Source organism: Hylaeus volcanicus, chromosome 1, assembly GCF_026283585.1.
Source record: "Hylaeus volcanicus isolate JK05 chromosome 1, UHH_iyHylVolc1.0_haploid, whole genome shotgun sequence".
NCBI classification, from domain to species: domain Eukaryota; kingdom Metazoa; phylum Arthropoda; class Insecta; order Hymenoptera; family Colletidae; genus Hylaeus; species Hylaeus volcanicus.
In genome coordinates, this window is record NC_071976.1 from 15,011,976 (window position 1) to 15,035,435 (window position 23,460).

Genomic DNA, 23,460 nt, shown 5'->3' on the forward strand with positions numbered 1-23,460 from the left:
AATATTCACTTGCTCTTTTTTTATCTACTTTTATTACGTCCTTGTATAGAATGATTAGAATAGTTGAAGAGTCTATTCACTATTCTCACCGATTGTGATGTACTTTCATTATTTCCTTCACTATATTTTATATTACATATTTGGTATATTTTGTTAAAAAACCTTGGAATTTTTATGATGATTAAGAGATTTATTATTTTTACAAAAATCGACGTTCTACTTTCATTTGGTTTTATATCATATTTTTTTAATACTCCGGAATAGTTAAATAATCTTATAATTATTATTGCAATTAAGATATCTGTTATCTACATATTATGATGATTCATTTTCGTTATGTCTATCAGTAATGGTTCATATAAATGCTCTGGGACATGTTTTTAAAGCACTTTTTAAATTTGTAACTATTACAACGTTTAAGATTTTTTTTTATATATTTTATAATTACAATTATAGTTACATTATAATGGTATTGTAATGACAATATAACTTCATTATAACTACCGCTAATGTTGTGCATACAGTTCTTGGAATATATTGCAAAAGAATTTTTTTATTTCTACATAATTTTGAATTCCACTTTCATTAATGTTTTATGTTAACTTATAATTTCATAACTTCGATGTCTATTATTTATAAATTAAGATGTTGCATTTTCATTAACGTTTATATTAATTTTGTGAAATATACCTATTAAAAAATATCTATTATATTCATATATCTCGATGTTCAATTAATTTTCGCAATTGTACGTCCCACTAATAAATCACTTTCTTTTCCACGATCTTTCGATTCATTATTGCTTTCCAATTGGGATTTCCCTCGTCGCCGATCGAGCCTTCGAACGATCTACTTTATTTTGCCACACTCGATAAATCTCGAAACCTCACCAGACACTTTTACGAGTTCTACTTATCAAATAAATCAATCTTTACACGCCTCGCGCTCCATCCATTCGAAGCCTCGAAGCCTCGCACCTCACTGTTTTGATTTCGCTGCAACGGAGCACCGACGTTCAACGAACGCTGTTCAAATTACACTAACGGTTTCCACTCGTTTCACAAGTAATGAAATCTCATTCCCCTACCTCCGTCGCTTTATTCGCCGTTAACGAGTCGGAAAATATTTTGACCGCGAAACCACTCGAGTCCCTTCCTCGACGAGCGTACTTTTCCTCTAATATCTACAACACTATCTACACAGTATCTATAACATTCGTCGATAAAAACTCGTATCGTGAAATTTTCATTTTTCTTTCAGCCGTGGCGATTACGATTACTTCTACCATGATTATTCCAATAATTCAACGCGGTTGCTTGGTTTTATTCTTCTATATGTCAAATCCAAGATCCAGGATCAGTTGACTATTTGACCTAGGGGGCTTGATTGTTCGAAGAAGATCGTGGGTTAGGCCTAGGTTAGATTTATCTATATTATTGGTCCTATCATTTCATCCTGAAATTGTTCAATTTTCTTTCACAGTTGACTATTACGATTACTTCTACCACGACTATCCCAGTAATTCAACTAAAGTCACCTGAATCCAGGATTCAGAGTCAGCGTTCTGTTCGATCGAACGTTTGTGTCTTCTAATAAGTCAATGGGTTAGATTTAATTTAAGTTTGACGAACAAGAATCCTTTGCAACTAAAACTTGTAACTTTTTTTTCTACAGTGACATCACGATTACTCTTGCCACGGCTATCCCAGGAATCACAGGCAATGGTTCAGCTTATTTATTTTTTCGTTAGATACAAAATTCAGTGCGGTTCTTGCTTTGGTGCTTCATCGTTCGAAGAAGACTCTTCCTCAGCTTTCACTAAATTGTTCAGAGTCTTTCAAAGACCAGCTCAGGACCAAATCCTTCGTTACTTTGTACACGTTTCTTTTCAAATATTAAGAATATATTCACATCATATCTTAGTTTCTTTTAATATGAACTCATGCATACACTTTGTATTTCGTGTCACGTTGCTAATTGATGACTAGACGTGATAGTTTTATGCATTACTGTTTGGTTATTTCTTCGATACACACTGGAACGTAATTCTGTGCTGTATTTTTACCACTGTAATACTTCACTGCTCAAAAAATGTATGTTTAACCTTGGTTTATACACAAGGCTCAGTTTCATACACAATCACTCCATCAGTATTTTCCTATACATTGGAATGCAGTTCTGTGCTGTTTTTCTAGCACTGGAAACCTCACTGCTCAAAGGATCGCTCGCTATGTGTTCGTTACATACATTTATATCTGGCCTTCATAACTTATATACAACTATTCGTTCGTTTCTTCAGCATAGATACAACCATCGTTTTCAGTTCAATGACGATTTCCCATCACCATAAAAACACACCACTCAAAGAAGTGATACTCAGTGTTTGCTCAGGTAGCACTTCCAAGTTGGGTTGTTTCATCGACAACGGACACGTTCGACGATATCCCTCGCACACTGTGCATTTACGAGCTGGATGTTTATCTTATCGGGTGTATCGCGTGTTTGGTTCCTCGTCAGCTTTTCCCGACACCCAGCGAACCGTTTGATCGGCGACGAAACGACGTATCAACGACGTTGGCTAGGCGTCGGGTCGCGGAAAGGCGGGCATGCTGCAACAGATACCGTATCGCTTGATAACAGCCTCCCCTCCCCCCTCCCCCCACCACTTCCAACCCTGCTACTCCCACCCAGGCAACAGAGCAGTAAAGTAACGCTGGGACAACGAAGAGGGACCGATAAAAGCGTTTTATTGCCGTCCCGGCGCAATCAGCCCTGGCAATCTGCGATCGTCGACGCTGATTCCTGGACGCTTCCTCCGACGCCCTTGCGCGCGATCAACACTTTCTCGCTTCTGCCAAGGCTGCCGACACCTTTTACTCTCGGCGGATTCCAGTTTCGCGAAACTGACCGATAAAATGTGACGCGTCTACGCAACACGCGCGACGTGCCAATGACGAGTCTCTCTTCTAGGAGGTTGCACAAGCCGTTCCATTAAATGGTGAGGAACTCGCCACGTTCGGCGACGACAAGCTCCAACGGAGGTCTATTAACCCTTTTACGCGCAGTGTATATTTACGTTAACGGCGCGAAACTCTCGGGCTGAAGGTAACGCATTAGTTGAGGTATATCTTAGAAATGTCAATTCTAACTTGGATGTTCTACAGTGACTCACGAAAGTATTTGAACACTTAGTACGAAATACTTTATTAATTATAATAGGTATATTATATAACATTTACTGAAATATTATTAACACTGTAAGGAGGTACGACTCTGCAGATCATATAGGTAAAGTTTCAAATAAATCGAAATATGTAAACAATAAATTTGAATTATTGGAAGGAAAGACGTATGATGAAATAAGTAAATTATTAAATATAAATAGATCTACGACACGTGATATTATTAAACAATGGAAATCTGAAGGAACTTTAAAAAATAAATACCGTTCAGGCCGACCAAAGAAATTAACCGAAAGGGAAGAAAGACCGTTGCTTCCCGAAATAAAGAAAAAATCCAAAGCTTTCTGCTACAAAACTTGAAACAATAGTTAAACAGAATTTTAATAAAGATGTGCATCCAGAATTATCCAGAAGAGTGCTATGGGAAAATGATTATCATGCCAGAGTTCCCAGAAAGAAGCCATATATTAGTGATACTAATAAAAAGAAAAGATTGAAGTTCGCCAAAGAATTTATTAGTAAAGATTCTGTATTCTGGAATAAAGTGATATTTTCAGATGAATCAAAATTTAACGTCTTTGGGTCAGACGGATGGAATTTTGTTTAGAGACAAGCAAATACAGAGATGGACCAAAGAACTTATGTGCTACGGTGATGCATGGGGTGGCTCAGTTATGATCTGGGGATGTATGGCGACAAACGCGACCGGGAATTTGACCTTCATAGAAGGAACAATGGATAAATACAAATATTCGAACATTTTACAAGAAAATTTAAAGGAAAGTGCAAGAAAATTGGGTATATACGAAGACTTTTACTTTCAGCAGGATAATGATCCTAAGCACATTGCAAAAATTGGTAAGGAATGGATTATATATGTATAATATATAATATATAATACCCCCCACATGTTAGTTACACCACCACAAAGCCCTGATATTAACCCGATTGAATATCTATGGGCAATAATGGCGAAAGAATTACAAAAATTTAATATAACATTCACGGCAAGTTTAAAGGAAAAAATACTCCAAGTTTGGAATTCTATTTCGCCAAGTATTACAGAAAGGTTAGTAAACAGTATGCATACTCGCTTATAGGATGTTATTCGTGCCAAAGGCCGACCTACTAAATATTAAAGATTTAAAAATTACTTGTTCAAATACTTTTGTGGCTTCAACAATCTCTATCTTAACAAGAAATAATTCAAATCTATTGTTTATATATTTTTTGTTTGAAACTTTACCTATATAATCTGTTGAGTCGTATCTCCTTACAGTGTTAATAATATTGCGGTAAATGTTATATAATATACTTATTATAATTAATAAAGTACTTCGTACTAAGTGTTCAAATACTTTCGTGAGTCACTGTAAATGAAATTCATCTGCGTTGAAAGAGTCGAAGACGGTCGATTTTGAAATAGGTGGATCTGTTACTAATAACTAATAACTGTGTCATTAAAGAGACTATTTTCTGACGTTCACTGTCATTTATTTTCTCACAATTCCTCTTAAAAAAAAAAAAGAAGAAAAGAAACACTTATAGTTATATACTCTATAACTGATAGTTTGAGTCAATTATGTAGATGTAAGGGAATGCTCGATTTTTATTATAATGTTATAGGCATTTTGGGGACAAACTAATTCTGACAAATTGACTTTAGAGGAAATGTGTTTTCTCTTTTCTCAGACAGGAAACTATTGCGAGATGTTATATTTATTAAGGGGATCAAAAGGTATGTTGTTTCTTTTACATTATATTCAAAAAAGTAACTTTATAACAAGATTTTATTTTGAATCAATTATGTAATTGCCCTCGTTATCAACAACCTTTTGTTATCTAGTGTGCAAGTTTGTAATACCCGATCGATAAAAATCAATTGATACACAATGATAAATGATAAACAAGTATTGATACTCGCAGAAACAGAGGTGGGTAATATTTTGTAGAGAAATATTTTAAATACTATTTTAAATAATAGATTCTTCAGAATTCAAATAAAATAGTATTTCAAATGGGATATAAAATTTCAGCAAATAAAATATTTTATTTTGTGTTAAGTAGTGTTCGGGACTCGACCAACGGTCTCGTGGTTAGGGAGTTTCTCCCTCTCCTCGAAACAAGCAGGAAGATCGGTGAGAGATTGGTCGGGAGAGAGTGGTTGAGAGAAATGTAGCGAAGAAGTAAGTTTGGAGAAGGTAGATTGTAATCGAAAAGAATTGACGAAATAAAGAGGCATCGAGGAGTGTTAAGCAGTTTAAGGGTGACTTCTTTTTCTTCCCCTGAGCTCGGACATAACATTTTGATAATGGAAAACGTAAAATAAAATAACTTATTTTGGTAATCTATAGTTAAAGCATGAAAATAAATATTTTATTTTGATAATCTAACACATCAAATAAAATATGTTTCGTTTTAATAACATAAAGCATAAAATTGAATACTTTCCATAGCTCTTAACCTTAAATTTAACCTGAAAATAATTTTAACTTACTTTAACCATTATTTTAGCCTGAAAATAAACTGTGTATATATGATACACAGATGGAGAAACTATTTCTTGCGATTGAAGAATATCTCTTTCCATCACTCATTTTATGAAGATTCTTATTGAAGATTCTTAATAGAAGTATTCATTGAAGAACTACATTGAATGTATGTTTATAATGCAAAGGAAAAGTACTTCGTTCGTTTCAGATTACCAAAATAAATATATTTTTTATCCAACTTCGAAAAAGGAGGAGTTACTCAATTCGATATACATATATATATATATATATATTTTTTACACTATAATTTAGTAAAATAAAAATATTTTATTTGCTGATAATAAATTAAAGAAATAAAATATTCCGAACTATGGCACAAATATTTTCAGTCTTTTTCAAATAAAATATTAGTTGAAATATTATCTTAAACATTTTTTTATATCAAATAAAATATTTTATTTTTAAAAATACTTGCATGATCCGAAATAAAATATTTTATTTTTAAATATACATGCATGATCCGAAATAAAATATTTATTTACTGTTTATTATTTAAAATACGTATTTTACCCAGCTCTGCACAGAAACGACATTACTTTCTGGTCCCCTTAATATAATATTACCGACGTAGAACAGTCATGAATACATTAACCTTCAGAAATTGAATTTAAAATGAAAAACTAGTTCTCTCTGAAGGTAAACTGTTCTAAAATTTTATATTTACATTAATAGCGTGAAATTGTCAGACTAAAGGCAATGCCCTGGCAGGTTGAGGTTTATGCTTGAAATATAAATTTTAACTTGAGTATTTTGAATGAAATTCGTTCGTTTCGAGAGAGTCGAGGATTGTTGATTTTGAAATACATCGAACTGTTACCATGTAATTAATAATTGTGTACATTTAACTTGTGTCATTAAAAACTTCGTAAAAATTTAGTATTTAGAAACATATATTAGAAAAGTGTAGTACTTTCTTGAGTACACTGGCATTCATTTTCTCACAATTTCCGTTTAAAAAACCACAGTATAGGCATTCGTTAATCAAATGCGCGCTATAACTTATCCATCATTAAACACACAGATAAGACTAAAATGCTAAAATGAGTCTATAAATAGTACGTAATGTTTACGAAATACTTGCCACATGAAATTCTAAAATATCTTAACATTTGTATTTTTCTTTAATCACTGTAAAATCAAACCGCTGCGCTATAGAAGCTTTTTAATGAAATTATCATTATATCAAACGATGGTCATCTATGGATCCTAAATTGCACAAATATTGACTTATTGACTTACATTTTTCCATTCAAATTTTAGTTTAAGTGCCATTTAGGAAGTATAAAAATGTTTGAAAACGTGCAATAATTTTTGCGCAATTTTCTTTTATATATTTTTGGAAATATAATCGCTACTGATTTTTCAAATCGTAATATTTTTAAATCTCATATTTTTATAGAAAACTTTGCTTGTAAAGCAACAAATAAGAATCTAGTTTTCATCGGATTTCATTGGATTTAAAAAAAGGTATTAATAAAACATGCGACTCACCTTTCGGTTGGTCCCGTCGAATAACTGGAAGATTCTTCGCCCGATTCAACGCTATTGAACGAAGTGCAGTTCATCTTCCTTTCTTCCCACTGTGACCGAACCTCGTCTTGGACTCTACGTTTCAGTTCCTCGACTCTTCGTCTTTCTTCCGATATTACTTGACTACCTGTAACAGTAACGACCAATAAATCAAACTGATACTAATATTCTCAATTTAAAGATAAGAAAGGTAAGATAGTATGTAGTATAGTATTTAAGTAGTTAGTTACTGACACAGGTTAGTTGGGAAGTAACTTGATGTAATATAATCTAAAGCGGTCTTTTGTAGATCACGAGATGTAAATGGTAATTGGTGTTATAGGCCTGATAGGTCTTACGCCGTTTTATTTTCTTTAAATAAACTTAAACTTGAAAAGTTCTCATTGAAGTTGGAAATATGGTTCCCAGTTGAAGAAAATTCACTTTAAACAATTCATATTCTTTATCCATCTTTTAGCATAAAATTCAACGTGACGAAAAGCTACGAAACTATTGAAAAATTGAGAAAGTGTATTGGATTTATTAATGAGGTAATTTTTCGATAGAAAGAGTAACAAAACTATTTTTTGAAAATTTAGATCTATGTTGTTGGTCTTCCTCAGAATAAAGAACACGAATTAATTAGAATGTTCTAATTATTTTTATAAAAGAAGCATAAAATATTCATGTGTTTGGTCTGTTAGATGTGATAAGGTGTTTTTTCAGCGTCATTCTATTAGACTTTCTAGAGGGTATATTAAAAAATTTCTATATCTTTAATGTTCTGGATTAACCAAACGAGAAATAAATCATGTTCTTTATAAAGTGTTAAAAATCAAAGAAGAGAAACAAATATTTGTCGTATTTTAAACTACTATTTTTTCTCTATACTTCTTGATCTAAGAGGAGAAGAATTTCAATTATACTTCAGTTAGAATAGATTTGGAGCGACAAGACGAGTATTTTCACCAATTTATTTTTCATATATTGAACGGCACATAGGAACCGCTATCTAAAATTTTGTATGGCCATATGGTCGCTAGCACGTTGATTAATTTAATCTCTTGTGTAGACTAGAGAACCTATGCGAGCTTTTTAAAATTTCTCCTCAAAGATCACGATAAATAATATCAAATATTACTGATATTATTTATAAGTTGACGAATACTATACAGTGGGTGTACAATGTATTCGTACACCAATCAATTTCCCAAAAAACTTTTGTGTGAAATTGTAGTTTCTTAACTTCTTTTTTTCTAATCAATGATATTTTACATATTCTCGGAAGTCTCTAAGATAGATATAGTCCAAACAACATTTACTAGTTAATATAATTTGTGAAATTAACAAAAAGATGCGAAAAGTGGGTGAAAGTATAGAAGCAATAAGTATTTGTACGATTCTTATGACGAACCATTTACAGCAGAGTTTGTAACGTAAACACATTAGTTTATTGCTCCGTGCGAATTAGAAAACATCAAATTTCCAGTAAAGGACTTTTAAACAGTAGTCCGAATACTTATTGGTTCAACATTTCTATCGATTAATTGTTTTTTTTCTTGTTAATTTCGCAACTTACATAAATAGTTATTTTTTTTGTAATCTATCTATTTTAGACATTTCCGAGAATATGTAGAATGTCATAGTTTATAAAAATAGAAATTAATATACTACAATTTCACAAAAGTTTTTTAGGAAATTGATCGGCGTACGAATACTTTCTACGCCCACTGTATCTTTGTCAACGTACTATGTTACTAAACATACAAATTTGTACGAAGTCATACCTTGTTTCGCTAAATGAAGCTGTCGATTTCTCTCAATTTCCTTGAGGGACTCGATAGTCTTTCTTCCCAAGCTGCCTTGATTGTTTACAATTGGGGCGTCCGTGGTGACCCTCGAGATTCTGTCAAAGTCTTCCCTGCTAGGAGACCGTTTCTCTTCAGTGTTCTCCCGAGAATTTTGTGCCAATTTCGTCAGTTCGTCGTTTATCGCTCTTACTCGGTTTCGACCCTGCGTGCAAGTTCATAGATGATATGAATTATAAAATATAATTTCTTGTATCGTAATGTAATACACAGGATGGATAATATACAACAGATCACCTGAATAACTAGATTATTCTCAACAATAGAAAATAATGTTCGAGGTAGAAGATCATTAAATCATTTTAGACCATCCGTTGCTGTTCATGGTCGCCACTTGAATCATTCATACTAGAACTTGTAATGTAGAAATGCAAATTTATCAACTGTTATAACTGTCTGTTGAAAGAAAATATTTTTCTTCGAAAATGAACTTTAATGAGCTTGTATGACCTTGTATGACCTTGAACATTAGATCGTTAGATTTATCTTATAACCATCTACTCTAATATCTTCTATCTATAAAGTTCTTGACTCTTTATTGTATTCGAATTTTTAATGACGAATAAAATCAATACATAACAATTTATTTCCAACGTTTATTCAATTGAACAGTGACACTTCTATTTATTCATTGTGAAATATTTTTGTTTCATACAAATTATAATTTTTATCCAACGAGTGGTATATAGAATATTGTTTGCCTTTCATTCGTTATTCAAAATTATTGTATATGTAAGAATTTTGGCCATCTTTGCTTAGAATAAAGGAAACATCGTCACAGTCTGTCGTCACGAAATCAAACAACTTCTAACTTATTCTTTAAAAATTAATCTGATGTAAAATGTAATCTTCTACGTTTGAAAATTAACAAATTATCCAGGTGATCTGATTTAAATATCTCAACCTGTATACTTTGAACGTAGTATTCACAAGTTTACTAACTTCTTCCAACCGTTTCAAATGCGCCAGTTTCTGTCTTTCGAGACTTCGTGCATCCTTAGTCGCTGTGCACTTTGCTTCAGATCTTTGCGATTCCAAATGATTCAATCGAGCTTTCCTGGTCTCTATCTTAGTCGTTAGCTCGCTCAAGTATCTGGAAATGATATTTCGCACACGTTAGACGTGGATTCAAATACTAAAAATTCTTTGTGCTCTTTATACGTCTATTCTTTATCTTCGTTAATCCTCTTTGCTTGCGAATTAATATAAAAGGTACTTTTATTTAAAGAAATCATACGATTACTATTGCTTATTAATGTAAAATACAATTTTGAAAAAGAAAAATGTATTTAGGATTACAATGGCGTCAATTGTCATTCGCTAGGGTACTCTACAGTAAGGATTTTCTTATTTTCTTATTGTATAATAGATATATTTAAAGTTTATATCTATACGAGAAAATAATTTACATTAATCCTCGATTAACTTGAACATAGTCATAGTTGAAAAATTGCTTATTCTTCTACATGAACACATTAAAGTGTCAAATCCTGTAACCTATAATTTAGGAAGAAAAACTTGCCACCACTTCAAGCTAAGTCTTCATGCTTCAATTGCATCAAATTTAAAGATAACACTATGTATAGTGTTGAGTCTGTTGGACTGCACATCCTCCTAGTGTCGTTAATCCAGAATAAAAACAACTGTAGTATTTAAAAATATTTTATTGCTTTAGACAAGTTTCCTTATAACGTAACGGTATGTACAGTAGGTAACATATAATAACTGGTGCGAATGTTTAGTTACGAAGAATGTTGAGCAGACTGAGAAATGGAATGGAAATTTAATTCCAGAGGGTCGTGGGTGTCGGTAGAATGAAGGGAAGAATGAAAAGAGATAGGAGTGGTTCGGGTAGAACTCGTGCCAGTCCCATAAGCGAATTGTTCCACAATCTCCTGCACGCGGCTGCGAAAAGACAATTTCCGCGATTCGGGTATCTTTTTCACATGCGAGAGTAAGCTTTTGAAGAATAAAATATCTTCGTCGTCGTCCAGATCACGGTTTCGCGACGGTTTCAGATGTAGATCCTCGAGTTTTCGCCTTTCCAACCCTCGTTTCCTTTTTAATCCTCGAACTGCTGAGGAAGACGCGCACGATGATCCTGTAGAAGTATATGGTTAGTACCAACCATGCAAAATCAGTTCGTAAAAGTCTCAAATATATTAGACGAAGTTTGTCCAATCGGTTTCACTATTCTTGAATTCGATTCCCTATGCGAGGTGCATCTTCATAAGGCCATTAAGGGGGGAAATAGATTCAGGCTCAAAGAGTCCGAAAAGAAGAGTTACAAGCTCAAAACGAAGGATACGAAGAAAGAAAAAAAGGACTGCCATATGGTAATCGTATATGTTAATCGTTGATTAACCAGTAAGCCCGATCGCACACAGCGCAACCGATTTGAAATTAGTGTTGCAAACCGTTTGCGCTACTAGTTCCGGAGTGGTTTGAAACTGATCGGTTGCGCCCGTGTGCGATCGGCCTAAGTAGTTTAAATCAATTCATTACTACCTTAAACTTTCTGATTTTCGTATTTTCTTTTCCAAACGCGTTTTTCTCGACTTTTGTTGAGTTTTTGTACATTCTAGCTCTGTTTAGGACAAAGTAGGTTGATGCGCGATTTTACAAACTCTTCATTTACGGATATAAAAACGTTTATTTTGCAAGAGAATTTCTACATTGATTGCCCGAAGAATCGCAACGCGAACGCTCTCGTCCGAATGAGAGTCCCCTTCTCAAAAGGCTGTCTTAATCGGAATTAATCTTGTCTCTCGGAGTGTCAACTGAAAACACTTTACAGTGGCTCTTTCTCGCCCCCATTGCCACCCCTCTGGGTGTCTAGGAGGCGTGCTGATGGATCCTGATTTTGGGAACAAGATTCGCCTCTCCGCACAGTGTGATATTTCAGCGATCTAGCTGGACAAAACTTATGTGATCCAATATCTCGGAAACTATTAAAAGTGTAGGAAAAAATGTTGTACATGAAAATTGTGTATCTTTTAACGACAAATTCACGTATATAATTAGATTTCAGAAAAATTTATTTTTATAAATTATGTATTAACATTAATACATTTTTACTGCAAAATGTTAGTTAATTTTCACGACAATTTATGTATGCAAACTACAGATCAAGCTACGAAATATGTATTTTTTGAAATTTTGTTTCTTTATATCATGTTAATGCAATAATGCGATAATCTTTTTGTCATTTTATATTTCCATTTTGGAAGAATGTTCCTTCATTTTTTTAAAATTTAATTTCGGTATTGTCTTTGACATTATTGACATTCAATTCTTCAGTAATATATTCCGAGAATGTTTCAACATTTTTAAATTTTGGTTCCAATTCTATAAGTCGAAAGTAGTGGAGCAACCGTGTTGAACTTGGTTTGTTCAGAATATAAACGCGATAGTGTATTTTTTTATTTTTGTAATAAAGACATATTGTAAATATAATACCAGTAAACAATTTTGACAAGATCCTCTAATATTTCTCGGGTAGGCGATATTATGTGTACTTTTTTAAGATTCCGATTTTCGCATGACTTGCGTTTTCTCAATTGTAATTCGAAATATTTAGATCCCAAAAGTTCTAACCTATCGGACTTAAAACACAAATAATTTTTCTTTAATTTGAGGTTAATTAGATGCAAAAATATCAATTACTCTTTAATGGAGAACGATTTGAATTTGGATAGTCGGAACGAGATGCAGTTCCCCTACTGGTTTGAAAATTAAAAAATTATTAGTTGTCCACATTTGTCCACGTTCTGACTGCTTGTGTTCGATAACCTATGAGTCTAGCTTTATGCACAAAAAACGTGCATCTCCAACACGATCAAATACTATGTTAAAAGTCTAATCATATCTCGAGAACAGTCGTTAAAAAACACGTTAACTGCTACAAAGGTTTAGAAGGCCAATAAAATGGATTTTGAAGAAAACAAAACGTGTGAAAATATCTTGGAAGACATACAAATTTAATATATCCACCTAAATATCATTAGAGGATACTGGTACAATGCAGTTGTGAATTGAAGTCAAGCAAAGGATACGCATCCATAGGATGAAACATTGTGTGCTCAAAGTTCAGACCCTATTAATTAATAACTATACCTTATTTTTTGGAATGATATTTACGTTTTCTGGTGAAATGGACATTCTATTCTTAATTTATAATATTCATAAACAGATTTCGAAAATTACCGTTTGTCCAGCTAGATCGCTGAAATATCACACTGTGCTCCGCCTCGAGATATACGAATTTTTGTCATTGGTTCACATCAAACGTCCACCGCGCAACAAATCAAAGAGAAACATAACCCCGGGTCCACACCGCGGCGAACACGAACAAGAACATAGCCTAAAAACGTTCGCAAAGGTGTTCCTACTGTCGCTAACATGCCGGCGAACATCTACGATGTTTGTACTCTAGTGAAACTGATGTTATTTCGTCGATCCGGGCGATCCGCATCCCCTCCATGGTTGGAAATGCTCGAAAGCAAACCATCGTTTACGACCACCCGCCGGCAGATGCTCCAAAGGGATAATATGCGTGACTGTAGTTAATATTAGTTCCTTAATATTCATCCAACTTTTTATGCTTTTTTTGTTGTATCCTGATGAAAGTATATGCAATATATTGGCGAGATTTTTCTGATAAAAATGATTTTCCATAAAAAAAAATAAATTTTTGAAAAGTCGGGTATCAGGTTCACATAGCTACAAAAGTTACCTAGTTTTTCCATAGGCCTTAATTATCTCCTGGCACAAATTTTACAATCTGTTTCCTATTTTCGAACAGACTTTCTAATCGGTTACTGATTCACAAAATCAAGTATTAATATTAAGTAAAAATATTGCATATTCTAACCGAAACTTAAAGTTGTCTGATTTGTATCATGTTTGGTGCCATTTTTATCAGGAAAATCTCGTCAATATATTGCATATACTTTCATCAAAATACAACAAAAAATATACAAACTTGGATGAGTTAATAAGAAAATAATGTTAACTTCGATCACGCATATTATCCCTTTGGAGTATGTATGTACTTACCTGCGGGTGGTCATAAAGACCAGGCCCAGAATTGGAAGAATAGCAATGTCCAAGCTCCGAGGGTTCGAAAAGGGACAAGAACGAGGAAAAAGGCGCTGTTATTCCCGAACGTGTTTGCCGAATCCACCATCTCGTGGATCGCTGAATTTGGTTCGCGAACACAGTTTTCGCCTAACCCAGCGGGGCTACTTTTACGACTACTTCTACGCCTATTAGGAGGGTCATTTGTTAGCGAACTCTGCTATTTCTCGTCCACACTACGGCGAAAACCGGTGAATAACATGTTCACGAATGATGTACGTGACCAGCGTTCGCCGCAGTGTGGACTCGGGGTTACACTGCTCGCTTGCCGAGCGTCAAGGGGAACCCCTCCACCCCAGTGGTGGGAATAGTCATCTTGCATTCATCCAGTCAATCCTGTCTTACACTTATCCAGTCTTATCCAGTCTTTACGGCCAATAACGATAACTCGAGGCGAAGCGGAAAATCTGATTCGATGGCAACTTAACAGTGATGGGCAAAACCCTAGGCTTCGAATAAATCTGAAGTTTGCTTATATGTTTGTCTTTTTCCTCTTTTGAAGATTTTCCAAAAAAGGAAACAAGACCAACACATCGGCAAACTTCAGATTTATTCGAAGCCTAGGCTTTTGCCTTTAAAGGTCGATTCAGACTATACGACACAGACCGTCACGTTCCGGCAACGACACGTACCGGCACCGCCACGACAAAACATTAAAACACGCGTTTTAATGGAACTATTCACACTATTCCCGTTGACGGAACGTTCAGGTCGGTGTCTGTTAAGTGTGAATAGTTCCATTAAAACGCGTGTTTTAATGTTTTGTCGTGGCGGTGCCGGAACGTGACGGTCCGTGTCGTATAGTCTGAATCGACCTTAAGACATCACCGCAACTTCATTACCTTCCTCGTGTTCATCGTGACGATTATCGTTTTGGTCCAAGTCCGAGTAAACTCGAACTTCATCTTCGTCAACATGCGAGTCTGTGCTCCGTATTCCATCGTTTGCACACGCTGTAACAATTGTTTTCGAAGGATTGCCAATGGTCAAACGTGGTTTGACCGTGTCTTTTAAAAACAGCAGTTGGTCATAATATGGCCATTTTGACGTAGGTGTGATTTCTGTGGCATCTGCTGAACGATAGGGAGGCAGTTTTCCCAACTCGACGGAAAACTGGTCGCGCAAATATTTCCATTTCTTTCTCAGTCTTGTTTCTGTGAAGAAACGAGGGTTTCAGTGGAGAACATTATGGAAATTGGTTGGGTACTTTCGTAAATGTTCCCTGGTAATGACTTTCTTAGCGATATTACTTTAGATTATCCCATCCCGACTATCAGTAGCGGTAGAAGGAAATATTAGGCTATTTCATAAGTTCGTGGTGAAAATTTTAGTTACAATCAATCCCATAAGTATTCGTACCTTCTATGTCTACTGAAGAAATTTGTTTAAATTAAATGATAATAGATGCTGCCAAATAAATGTTTCATTATAAATATGTACGTGAATAAACTTTGTACACGTGTCCAGGGTGAATCAAGTAAGTGTGTCTGTCAAAGGGAAAAGATGAATAGTTCAGAGAGTACTATATTTGTAAGACCAAATTTTTTTATAACTGCAATGGTGCATGTGCAATCGGTAGTCGCTTTATTTTTTTTAATGGAAATGCATATTTTTATTGCATAGATTGAATTTTTTCGTCATACTTCGTTAAAAAGTACTAGGGTAAAGTGGTAAAAAAGTTATTATTTCGTGAGATATTTTAAACAATTTATATTTATAAACTATGAAACTTTTACTAATGAAACATTTATTTGGAAACAAGAAACCTATCATTTAATTAAGATAAATTTCTTGAGTAGATATAGAAGATACTTATGGGACTGACTGTACATTCCCATATTAATTTGAATAGCAGAACAGTAATAATCTATTATTATGAATCTACTGTCACTGGTTCCATACTTTTAACACTGTCCAAGAGAGGGGAATGTTTATTTTTTAAATGTGATATAAGTACATTTTTCCTATTTCAAAATATTTAATTGTAATATCTTGTTATAAATATTTAACGACTGAATCATCATTCAAGACGTGTTTATTTAACATTCGACTTCATTTTCGAAAAATGAATATGAGTCTGTGGTTCCATTATAAGAAGAATTACAATAGACATATATGTTTATATCAAATAAAACCAATTTCCATACTGTAGTGCACGATTTTAATTAGGGAAAATATATACATATATTTATAGCTTTTATGATAAGCTTTTACCTTAATGACATTTTGACTTATTGGACTATGTCATTTTAGAAATTTGTGATATATAAACAAAATCGTCGAATGAAAAAGGATTGTATTGTAAACAAACATTACATACTATAAGTTTAGTAATAAATAATTCTAATCTATGTATAAATTCTCCATTAAAATTCATGAAATACCTGTTTCTAAGCGGTATCTTATTTCTACAGCAGATAACATAAAACGTGTGTGTATTTTATATAATTATAAATATCTGTCAATAAATCAAATAAAGAAAAGAAATCACTCATGAAATATTCACTAATAAGAAATAGCATATATATTTATTTATATTAAGTATAATACAACTAACAATAAAAATAAATATGTATTATTTGATATACTTACCGTCTTCTACCATTTCTGCAGAAATTTCCTTCCAGTGCATGTCTACCACAGATCTATTCCAGTGATATTTACTCTTTTTATCCCATATCGGAGTTCTTTTGAAAACCGCGTCTATCAATAGTTCGTTGTACATTTCACTAATTTATGTTACGTTTTATTTACGATGTCTGGTAACAATGAAGCCGAATAGTCAAGCATGCAGTAAACTGTGGCATAGTCGCGTGAAAACGAGTGAGGTTTGTCGCAGGCTCTCGTAGCTTTTCGGCGCAGGTCGACGCAGATCGGCGCCATTCGACGCTGGTCGGCGCTGGTCGGTGCTGGTCGGTACTTCCCCTTCATGCCAATAACCGGGGTCGACTGGCGCCGATGAGCTAGCTCAGTACTTCTCAACCTCTTCCAAGTGTTACGCAAATTAAACGCTGAGCATTTTTCTTTGTTGCAAACCGTAGAAATGAAAATATAAAAATATTAAAAAATTAAGTGTATTATTTATATTACTTGAACAAAATCAGCCTACGTTATCATTTACTAATACACGTCACGTGAATTAGTTGCAGGTAGGTATTGCCAAATAATGTTATGAAATCATTATTTTAAATGTACCATGATTATTTCCAAAGCATTTCGCGAAATAATATAACGTCAATATAATATGTTACAAATCAGATAATTGTAAAAAGTGATAACCTGTTATTTGACACACTACTTCAAATGTGTTCAGGTTTGCCAAAAAGCAGGAAATCTGCAGAAAAAATAATACAAAGTACTTTAGCGGTGCTCGGCTGAAACGCCACAATACTAATGTTGTTACAATTCAGAACACTACTGCTCTTATCTTTGAAAAAGTGATTCTAATTTTTTAAGACTATATTCCATGCATTTTTTGTTGCTGTTAATAAAAAGAAATAAAATAAAAACAGATAACAGTACTGTACTGTTTAAGAATCTAACTGCAAATATGATACATTTTCCTACTTGTATAATTAAAAAAATTATTTAACCTTTACGATACATAATTTAGGTACGATGAAGTCTTATAATAGGGGGCGAGGCCTACATAACTACTGGAGCATACACAATTATTAATATAAAAGTGTACATATAAAACAATAATTAAGAAATTTTCATGTTTCTTTAGCGAGTTCAAGGTTTAATAATAATAAATAATATTTTTGGTAGAAAGAGTTTTATCCCGAATGTGCTAGCTATATTTATCGATAAAGCTTCATCTCAGATATTATTAAGTACGTTTAATCCTTCTCAAATTATATTTCGTTTTAGAAAATTAATTGTACTATAGGACCACTGATGAACACTAAATATGGATTATAGATTGAAAGGTAAATCAAATTCCACTTGTATTGTATCAATTGATGTATGTTAATAATATATAGAATCAAATTAAACATTGATTTGAAGGGGAGTTCGGCTCGAACCATCGTACGAGTCGGACGTGTTTACAAACCGAGAGCTACAGTGTCTCTGAGTGCTAAGTGTGAAATCCAGTACCGCGAGTGCTTACGAAATATTTAGTTAATTACAATCGAATTGTCCTCGCCAAGTGCAGTGATGATGCCCCCTGGCAACCAGGGGGCCTCATCCGAGAACAACTTAAAAAATATGAACGTTTCTGAGTACAGAAATGTTCAACTAAACAAATCAACGTGTTCAACAAAAGTACCATCCGAAAGTGTTCCCTTGACGTATGCAGCCGCAACACAAAGCATCACATTCCCGACCAAAGAGCAAGCGGTCATCATGGACGCAATTGATGGTGTGGCCATCAAGGAATTCACATTGGCAATAGCTAAAGTTATTTCACCGGGTAATATCAGATTCGTTTCTAGAATTTCGAACGGTAGGATATGTATGTACCTCGTCAACCAACACCTTGTAGAAAAACTAACCGACACCGACGTAAACATAAAAGTTGCCAATCACACGCTGCGTATTCGTCCCCTTGTATCCAGAGCTAAGAGAATAATACTCTCTAACGTATGTCCAATAATTCCGCACGAAGCAATTGAGTCAAAACTATTAACTATGGGAATCAGGTGCGCGTCTCACCTTACATTCATACGGGCTGGTATGAACGAACCAGGGTTCTCTCACATCTTAAGCTTTCGGCGACAAATATATATTGAATCCAGTGATGCAAACAAACTTCCCGACAGCATTCAGATTGAGTACGAGAACGTTGACTACTGGATTTATATTTCATCGGACAGCCCAAGATGTTTTATTTGCAAAAAAGATGGCCACTTGGCCAAACAATGCCCAATTGATAACAATACCGTGCACATGTCACTGTCCGAAAAACCATCGATCAACAAGGAGAAAGGTAATACTCTTGAAGAAGTTATAGCTGCAGAAGACAACTCTAAAGTCTTTGAACCTGAGACTAATAACTATGAGAGAAATGACAAAAGACCGTTATCCACTACCGAATCAAGCTCTATCGTTAGGGAAATCGTAATCAACGATAATTCTTCTTCAGATGACACCGACAACAAGATCAACCAGGAACAAATTCTTAAAAGTAAACGGACAAAAGGAAAGAAGACAATAAAGAAAAGACGAACAGAATCGTGTAGCAGCGAACATGAAACCGATATTGAGACAATGACTTTACCAATCAAAGCAATTCTCACCCAACGCCCAATTACGTATGTCCTAGATTATATTAATTTAAACAGTTTTCTACGAGAAACTATCGGCAACCCCAACCATCTTGAAATTGCCAAAAAGTACACAGACGACATCAAAGGTTTAAGCAATATGCTGCACGACATTTACCCAAGTTTAACACACCGAAGCGTCAAAAACCGGCTGTCCAGAATCATCAAGAAACTAAGAGAAGGTATCCCATCTCAGGCTATCGCCCTGAGTTCAATTTAACAATATTCTCTACTATGGCACAACATATCTCTGGGAATAACAATCTTTCAACGTTGCGCATTCTGTATTGGAACGCTAGGAGCATCACACAACGAAAAGAAGAACTGGAACAACTGCTCCGGGAAATTGACATCTTTATTTGTATTGAAACGTGGCTTAAGCCGGAGCTGAAAATAGCTTTCAGAGGATTTAACACGGTCCGGAAAGACAGACTTGACAGAAGAGGGGGAGGTATCGTTTTTTTTATCAAAAGATCCATCCATTATCGTGTATTACCAAAGATTAGATCTTTTAATAACTTCATAGAAACATGTAGCGTTAAGTTAATAAACACTGTCCCATCTATTAACATAGTAGCACTCTACAGACCACAGGGACCTTCTTTAAGCCAAAACAAATGGACTGGATCATGCAGGTAGTCTCAGATTTGCAACCCTGTCTTCTCGTAGGCGATTTCAATGCTCACAACACAATATGGAATTGTTCAAATAACGACTGTAACGGTGACAGATTATTTAATAGTTTAATAAGTAAGAATATCTTTTTGCATAACCCAGATACCTTCACACATGTCGATTTAAGCAACAATAGCAAATCTAACATCGATTTAATTTTTTCGACTCCAGACTTAGCTGATAAATCTCTGATTAACATTTCGGAGGATACTCATGGATCTGATCATTTTCCCATCGATATAGAAATTAGCATTGAGAAAACCAAACATATCTACAGAAAAGTCACCAATAGATTGTCTTCAATAAATACGGATTGGCACAGTTATCAAGAATTCATGACACAAAGTTTCCAACTATTTTTATCTCGCGAATTCAATATACTAAACTGCGAGGAAAAATACGATTTCTTTACTAATCACGTTAGAGAAACTATCGTAAAGGACACACCCTCGAGGGTAACGGTCAATGACAATATTCATCGAAACCCAGTACCGTGGTGGGATAAAAACTGTAGTCGAATTCAGAGGTTGAGGAAAGCGGCCTACAAAAAATGGCAGCATACTTATGAAATGTCTGATCTTATTAACTATAAAAAATGTGTTGCATCTGCAAAGAGAACTTTTAAATTAAAAAAAAAAAAGAATATTTTCGGAATTTTATTTTAGAGTTTGACACTAAAAGAGGCAGCAAATACTTCTGGAATACCTGCAAAAAACTTAAAAACAAATGGACATATATCGGGAGCAGATCAATGCTCTCTGAACTACGGCTAGAAAAAATACGCAATGGCTTAGATAGAATCGCTCCCCCTTGGGCTGCCTGCAACCCGGATGATTTCTCACAGGAGACTCACAATCAGTTCTTTGACAAACCGTTCGACTTCACTGAATTTAACTACGCATTGGACTTTAAAAATGACAAATCTGCACCCGGAAAAGATGGAATAGATTACCACTCGCTAAAAATTCTACCCTACAATATTAAATTGGTTCTACTAGATATATTCAATGAAATGTACATTGAAAAACGGTATCCTCAAGACTGGCAATCAGTTCAAATGTTTTTCATTGATAAACCCAATAAATCAGACGTCAGACCTATTTCTTTATCTTCATGCCTATGTAAAGTTTTTGAAACCATGATTAAGAACAGAATAGAATGGTGGTTCGAAAATCAAAATATCCTACCCATATCTCAATCTGGATTTCGCAAGGCCATATCATGCTCAGATAATTTAGCTGCTTTACTAACCAGCATCAACACTGCGATAAACCAAGGCAAAGACACCCTAGGAGCCTTTCTAGATGTTCTAGCCGCCTTTGACAATGTAAACTGTGGTTTCCTTATCCAAAAATTAATTAAGGTAGGTTGTTCTCACAATGTCATACATTTCATCAAGCACATAACGTTTGGTAGGAAAATTACAGCTATAGATGGAACCACAAGAAATGTCACAAGAACAACTTGGAAGGGTTTGCAACAGGGAGTAGTCTTAAGTCCGCTCTTATATAACTTTTATGTAGCTGAAGTTGCTAAGAATATTCCAAACAATGTTCAAATATCGCAATTCGCAGATGACATTGCTGTCTATTGCAGCTCTCCTACCGTTAGCGATAGCAAAAAATTACTCGAACAATCGATTAATACTATTCATACCAATCTTAAAACTGTTGGTCTCGACCTATCACCTCGAAAAACAGCGTTTATTCACTTCAATAACAGACGCATTCTACCTGGTAAAACCGAAATTATAATAGAAAGCTGTGTTATCAAGTCAAGCGAAACAGTCAAATTCCTAGGAATCAATTTTGACTTCGACATGAACTTTAAAGTCCACATAAATAATATAAGGAAAAAATATTTTAGGCTCTTAAATATCATGAAATTTCTTTCTGGGGTTTCATGGGGTGCTTCACCCGAGACCTTGATGTTAATATACAGTAGTATCGTAAGACCAATTATGGAATATAACTGCTTCATATACTATCCGAAAAACAAAAGCCTAATGCTTAAACTAGATCGAATCCAGTTTGCTGCAATTCGACTGGGACTGGGGTACAGAATAAGCACTCCCACAAATGTTTTGTTAAGCGAAGCTAAAGTCATTTCCTTTCGAGATAGAGCCAATTTTCTAGCTAAAAAATACTTATTCAAATGTTACTCTTATACTTCCTCAACTCCAAACAAAATACTATTTAAGAACAATACAGACCTAAACGCTCCTTTTTCCAACCGACGAATAAAGCACCGCTTGCTAGTCGAAAATCTTTTTAGTTTGCTGGAATCACGACCTAACCTAGCGATTGCTGATAAACATCCTATTTTTACCATGAACTACAACATACTATTTAATATTCCACCTACTGATGTTCATTTGAGTCTATTATTACAAGACTCTTCGGATCCTAATGTTCTGCTGCGAGATTTTATTGAATCTAACCCTCAGAATACGGTTACAATATACACCGATGGCAGTGTTGCAGAAAACTCTGAATCAGTAGGTGCTGCAATATATAGTCCACATCTAAATATCTTCTAAAAATTTAGCTTGGACATAAATGCATCAATCTTCACAGCAGAGTGCTACGCTATTAACCGAGCATTGAATATTACCAATTTACACAGTTCCACAAACTTTCTCATCTTCACAGACTCTCAAAGTGCAATCAAATCATTACAGAAACCAACTTTCAAACATAGTGTCAATAACCAAATCATTGAAATTAAAACAAAATATTCAACTTTTATGTCAAATAGCGAAAACCAGAATTTTATTAAGTTTATCTGGATACCAGCACATGCAGGAATTACCGGTAATGAGAAAGTAGACTCACTTGCGAAAGAAGCAACTAAAGTAAGTCCTTCCGCAAATATCAAGGCTTCGATTACTGATCTAACCAGGCAACTAAAAATTCAAGCAAGATTGTCCATTAATACCCTAATCAAAGAGCAAGGCCTAGTTAAAGGTGCCAACTACGTCAGATTTTACCATAAAGACAACGGCAATCCATGGTACACTGGACTTGGTCTTTCCAGAGATTTTTTAGTTTTCGTTAATAGATGTCGAGCCAACCACTATAATTTAAATGGCTCATTGGCAAGGGTTAACATTATAACTAACAGTGCTTGTCCATGTGGAGCAGAAATCCAAGACCTGAACCATATTATATGGCAGTGCCCAGACTACGAAAACGAACGTAAGGCATTAGAAACAAATCTGCTTAAAAGCAAGTACTGTTTCCCTCTTAGCATTAGTTTCTTTCTG

The 23,460-nt window shown here is 34.5% G+C and overlaps 2 protein-coding genes and 1 long non-coding RNA gene across 5 annotated transcripts in view; 1 reads left to right on the top strand and 2 right to left on the bottom strand.

The window, feature by feature from the left end:
- The window catches only part of LOC128880803 (uncharacterized), a 154,561-nt gene that overhangs the window by 43,214 nt on the left and 87,887 nt on the right, over positions 1–23,460 (bottom strand). The window contains exons 6-11 of the mRNA XM_054131304.1: positions 16,843–16,979; positions 15,093–15,404; positions 11,620–11,698; positions 10,054–10,204; positions 9,031–9,256; positions 7,226–7,391 (exon numbers count right to left, since the gene is read on the bottom strand). Coding sequence (XP_053987279.1) covers positions 7,226–7,391; positions 9,031–9,256; positions 10,054–10,204; positions 11,620–11,698; positions 15,093–15,404; positions 16,843–16,979 — 1,071 coding nt within the window. The remainder of the gene's footprint in view (positions 1–7,225; positions 7,392–9,030; positions 9,257–10,053; positions 10,205–11,619; positions 11,699–15,092; positions 15,405–16,842; positions 16,980–23,460) is intronic.
- LOC128882085 (uncharacterized) lies at positions 2,720–5,425 on the top strand. Of its 2 annotated transcripts, XR_008458288.1 has the most exons (4): positions 2,720–3,105; positions 4,809–4,920; positions 5,029–5,116; positions 5,250–5,425. It is a non-coding gene; the product is annotated as an uncharacterized LOC128882085 (long non-coding RNA). The 2 variants fall into 2 exon arrangements; XR_008458287.1 differs by lacking the exon at positions 2,720–3,105 and having other exon boundaries at positions 3,133–4,920.
- On the bottom strand, positions 10,786–17,217 carry LOC128882054 (uncharacterized). 2 transcript variants are annotated; one of them, XM_054133633.1, is made up of 3 exons: positions 16,843–17,217; positions 15,093–15,203; positions 10,786–11,212 (listed from the first exon to the last, which is right to left on the bottom strand). In XM_054133633.1, exons 1-3 carry the CDS (start codon positions 16,973–16,975, stop codon positions 10,854–10,856), a joined length of 603 nt encoding a protein of 200 aa, XP_053989608.1. In that variant the 5' UTR covers positions 16,976–17,217; the 3' UTR covers positions 10,786–10,853. The 2 variants fall into 2 exon arrangements, with proteins under 2 accessions (XP_053989608.1, XP_053989600.1); XM_054133625.1 differs by having other exon boundaries at positions 15,093–15,404; positions 16,843–17,190.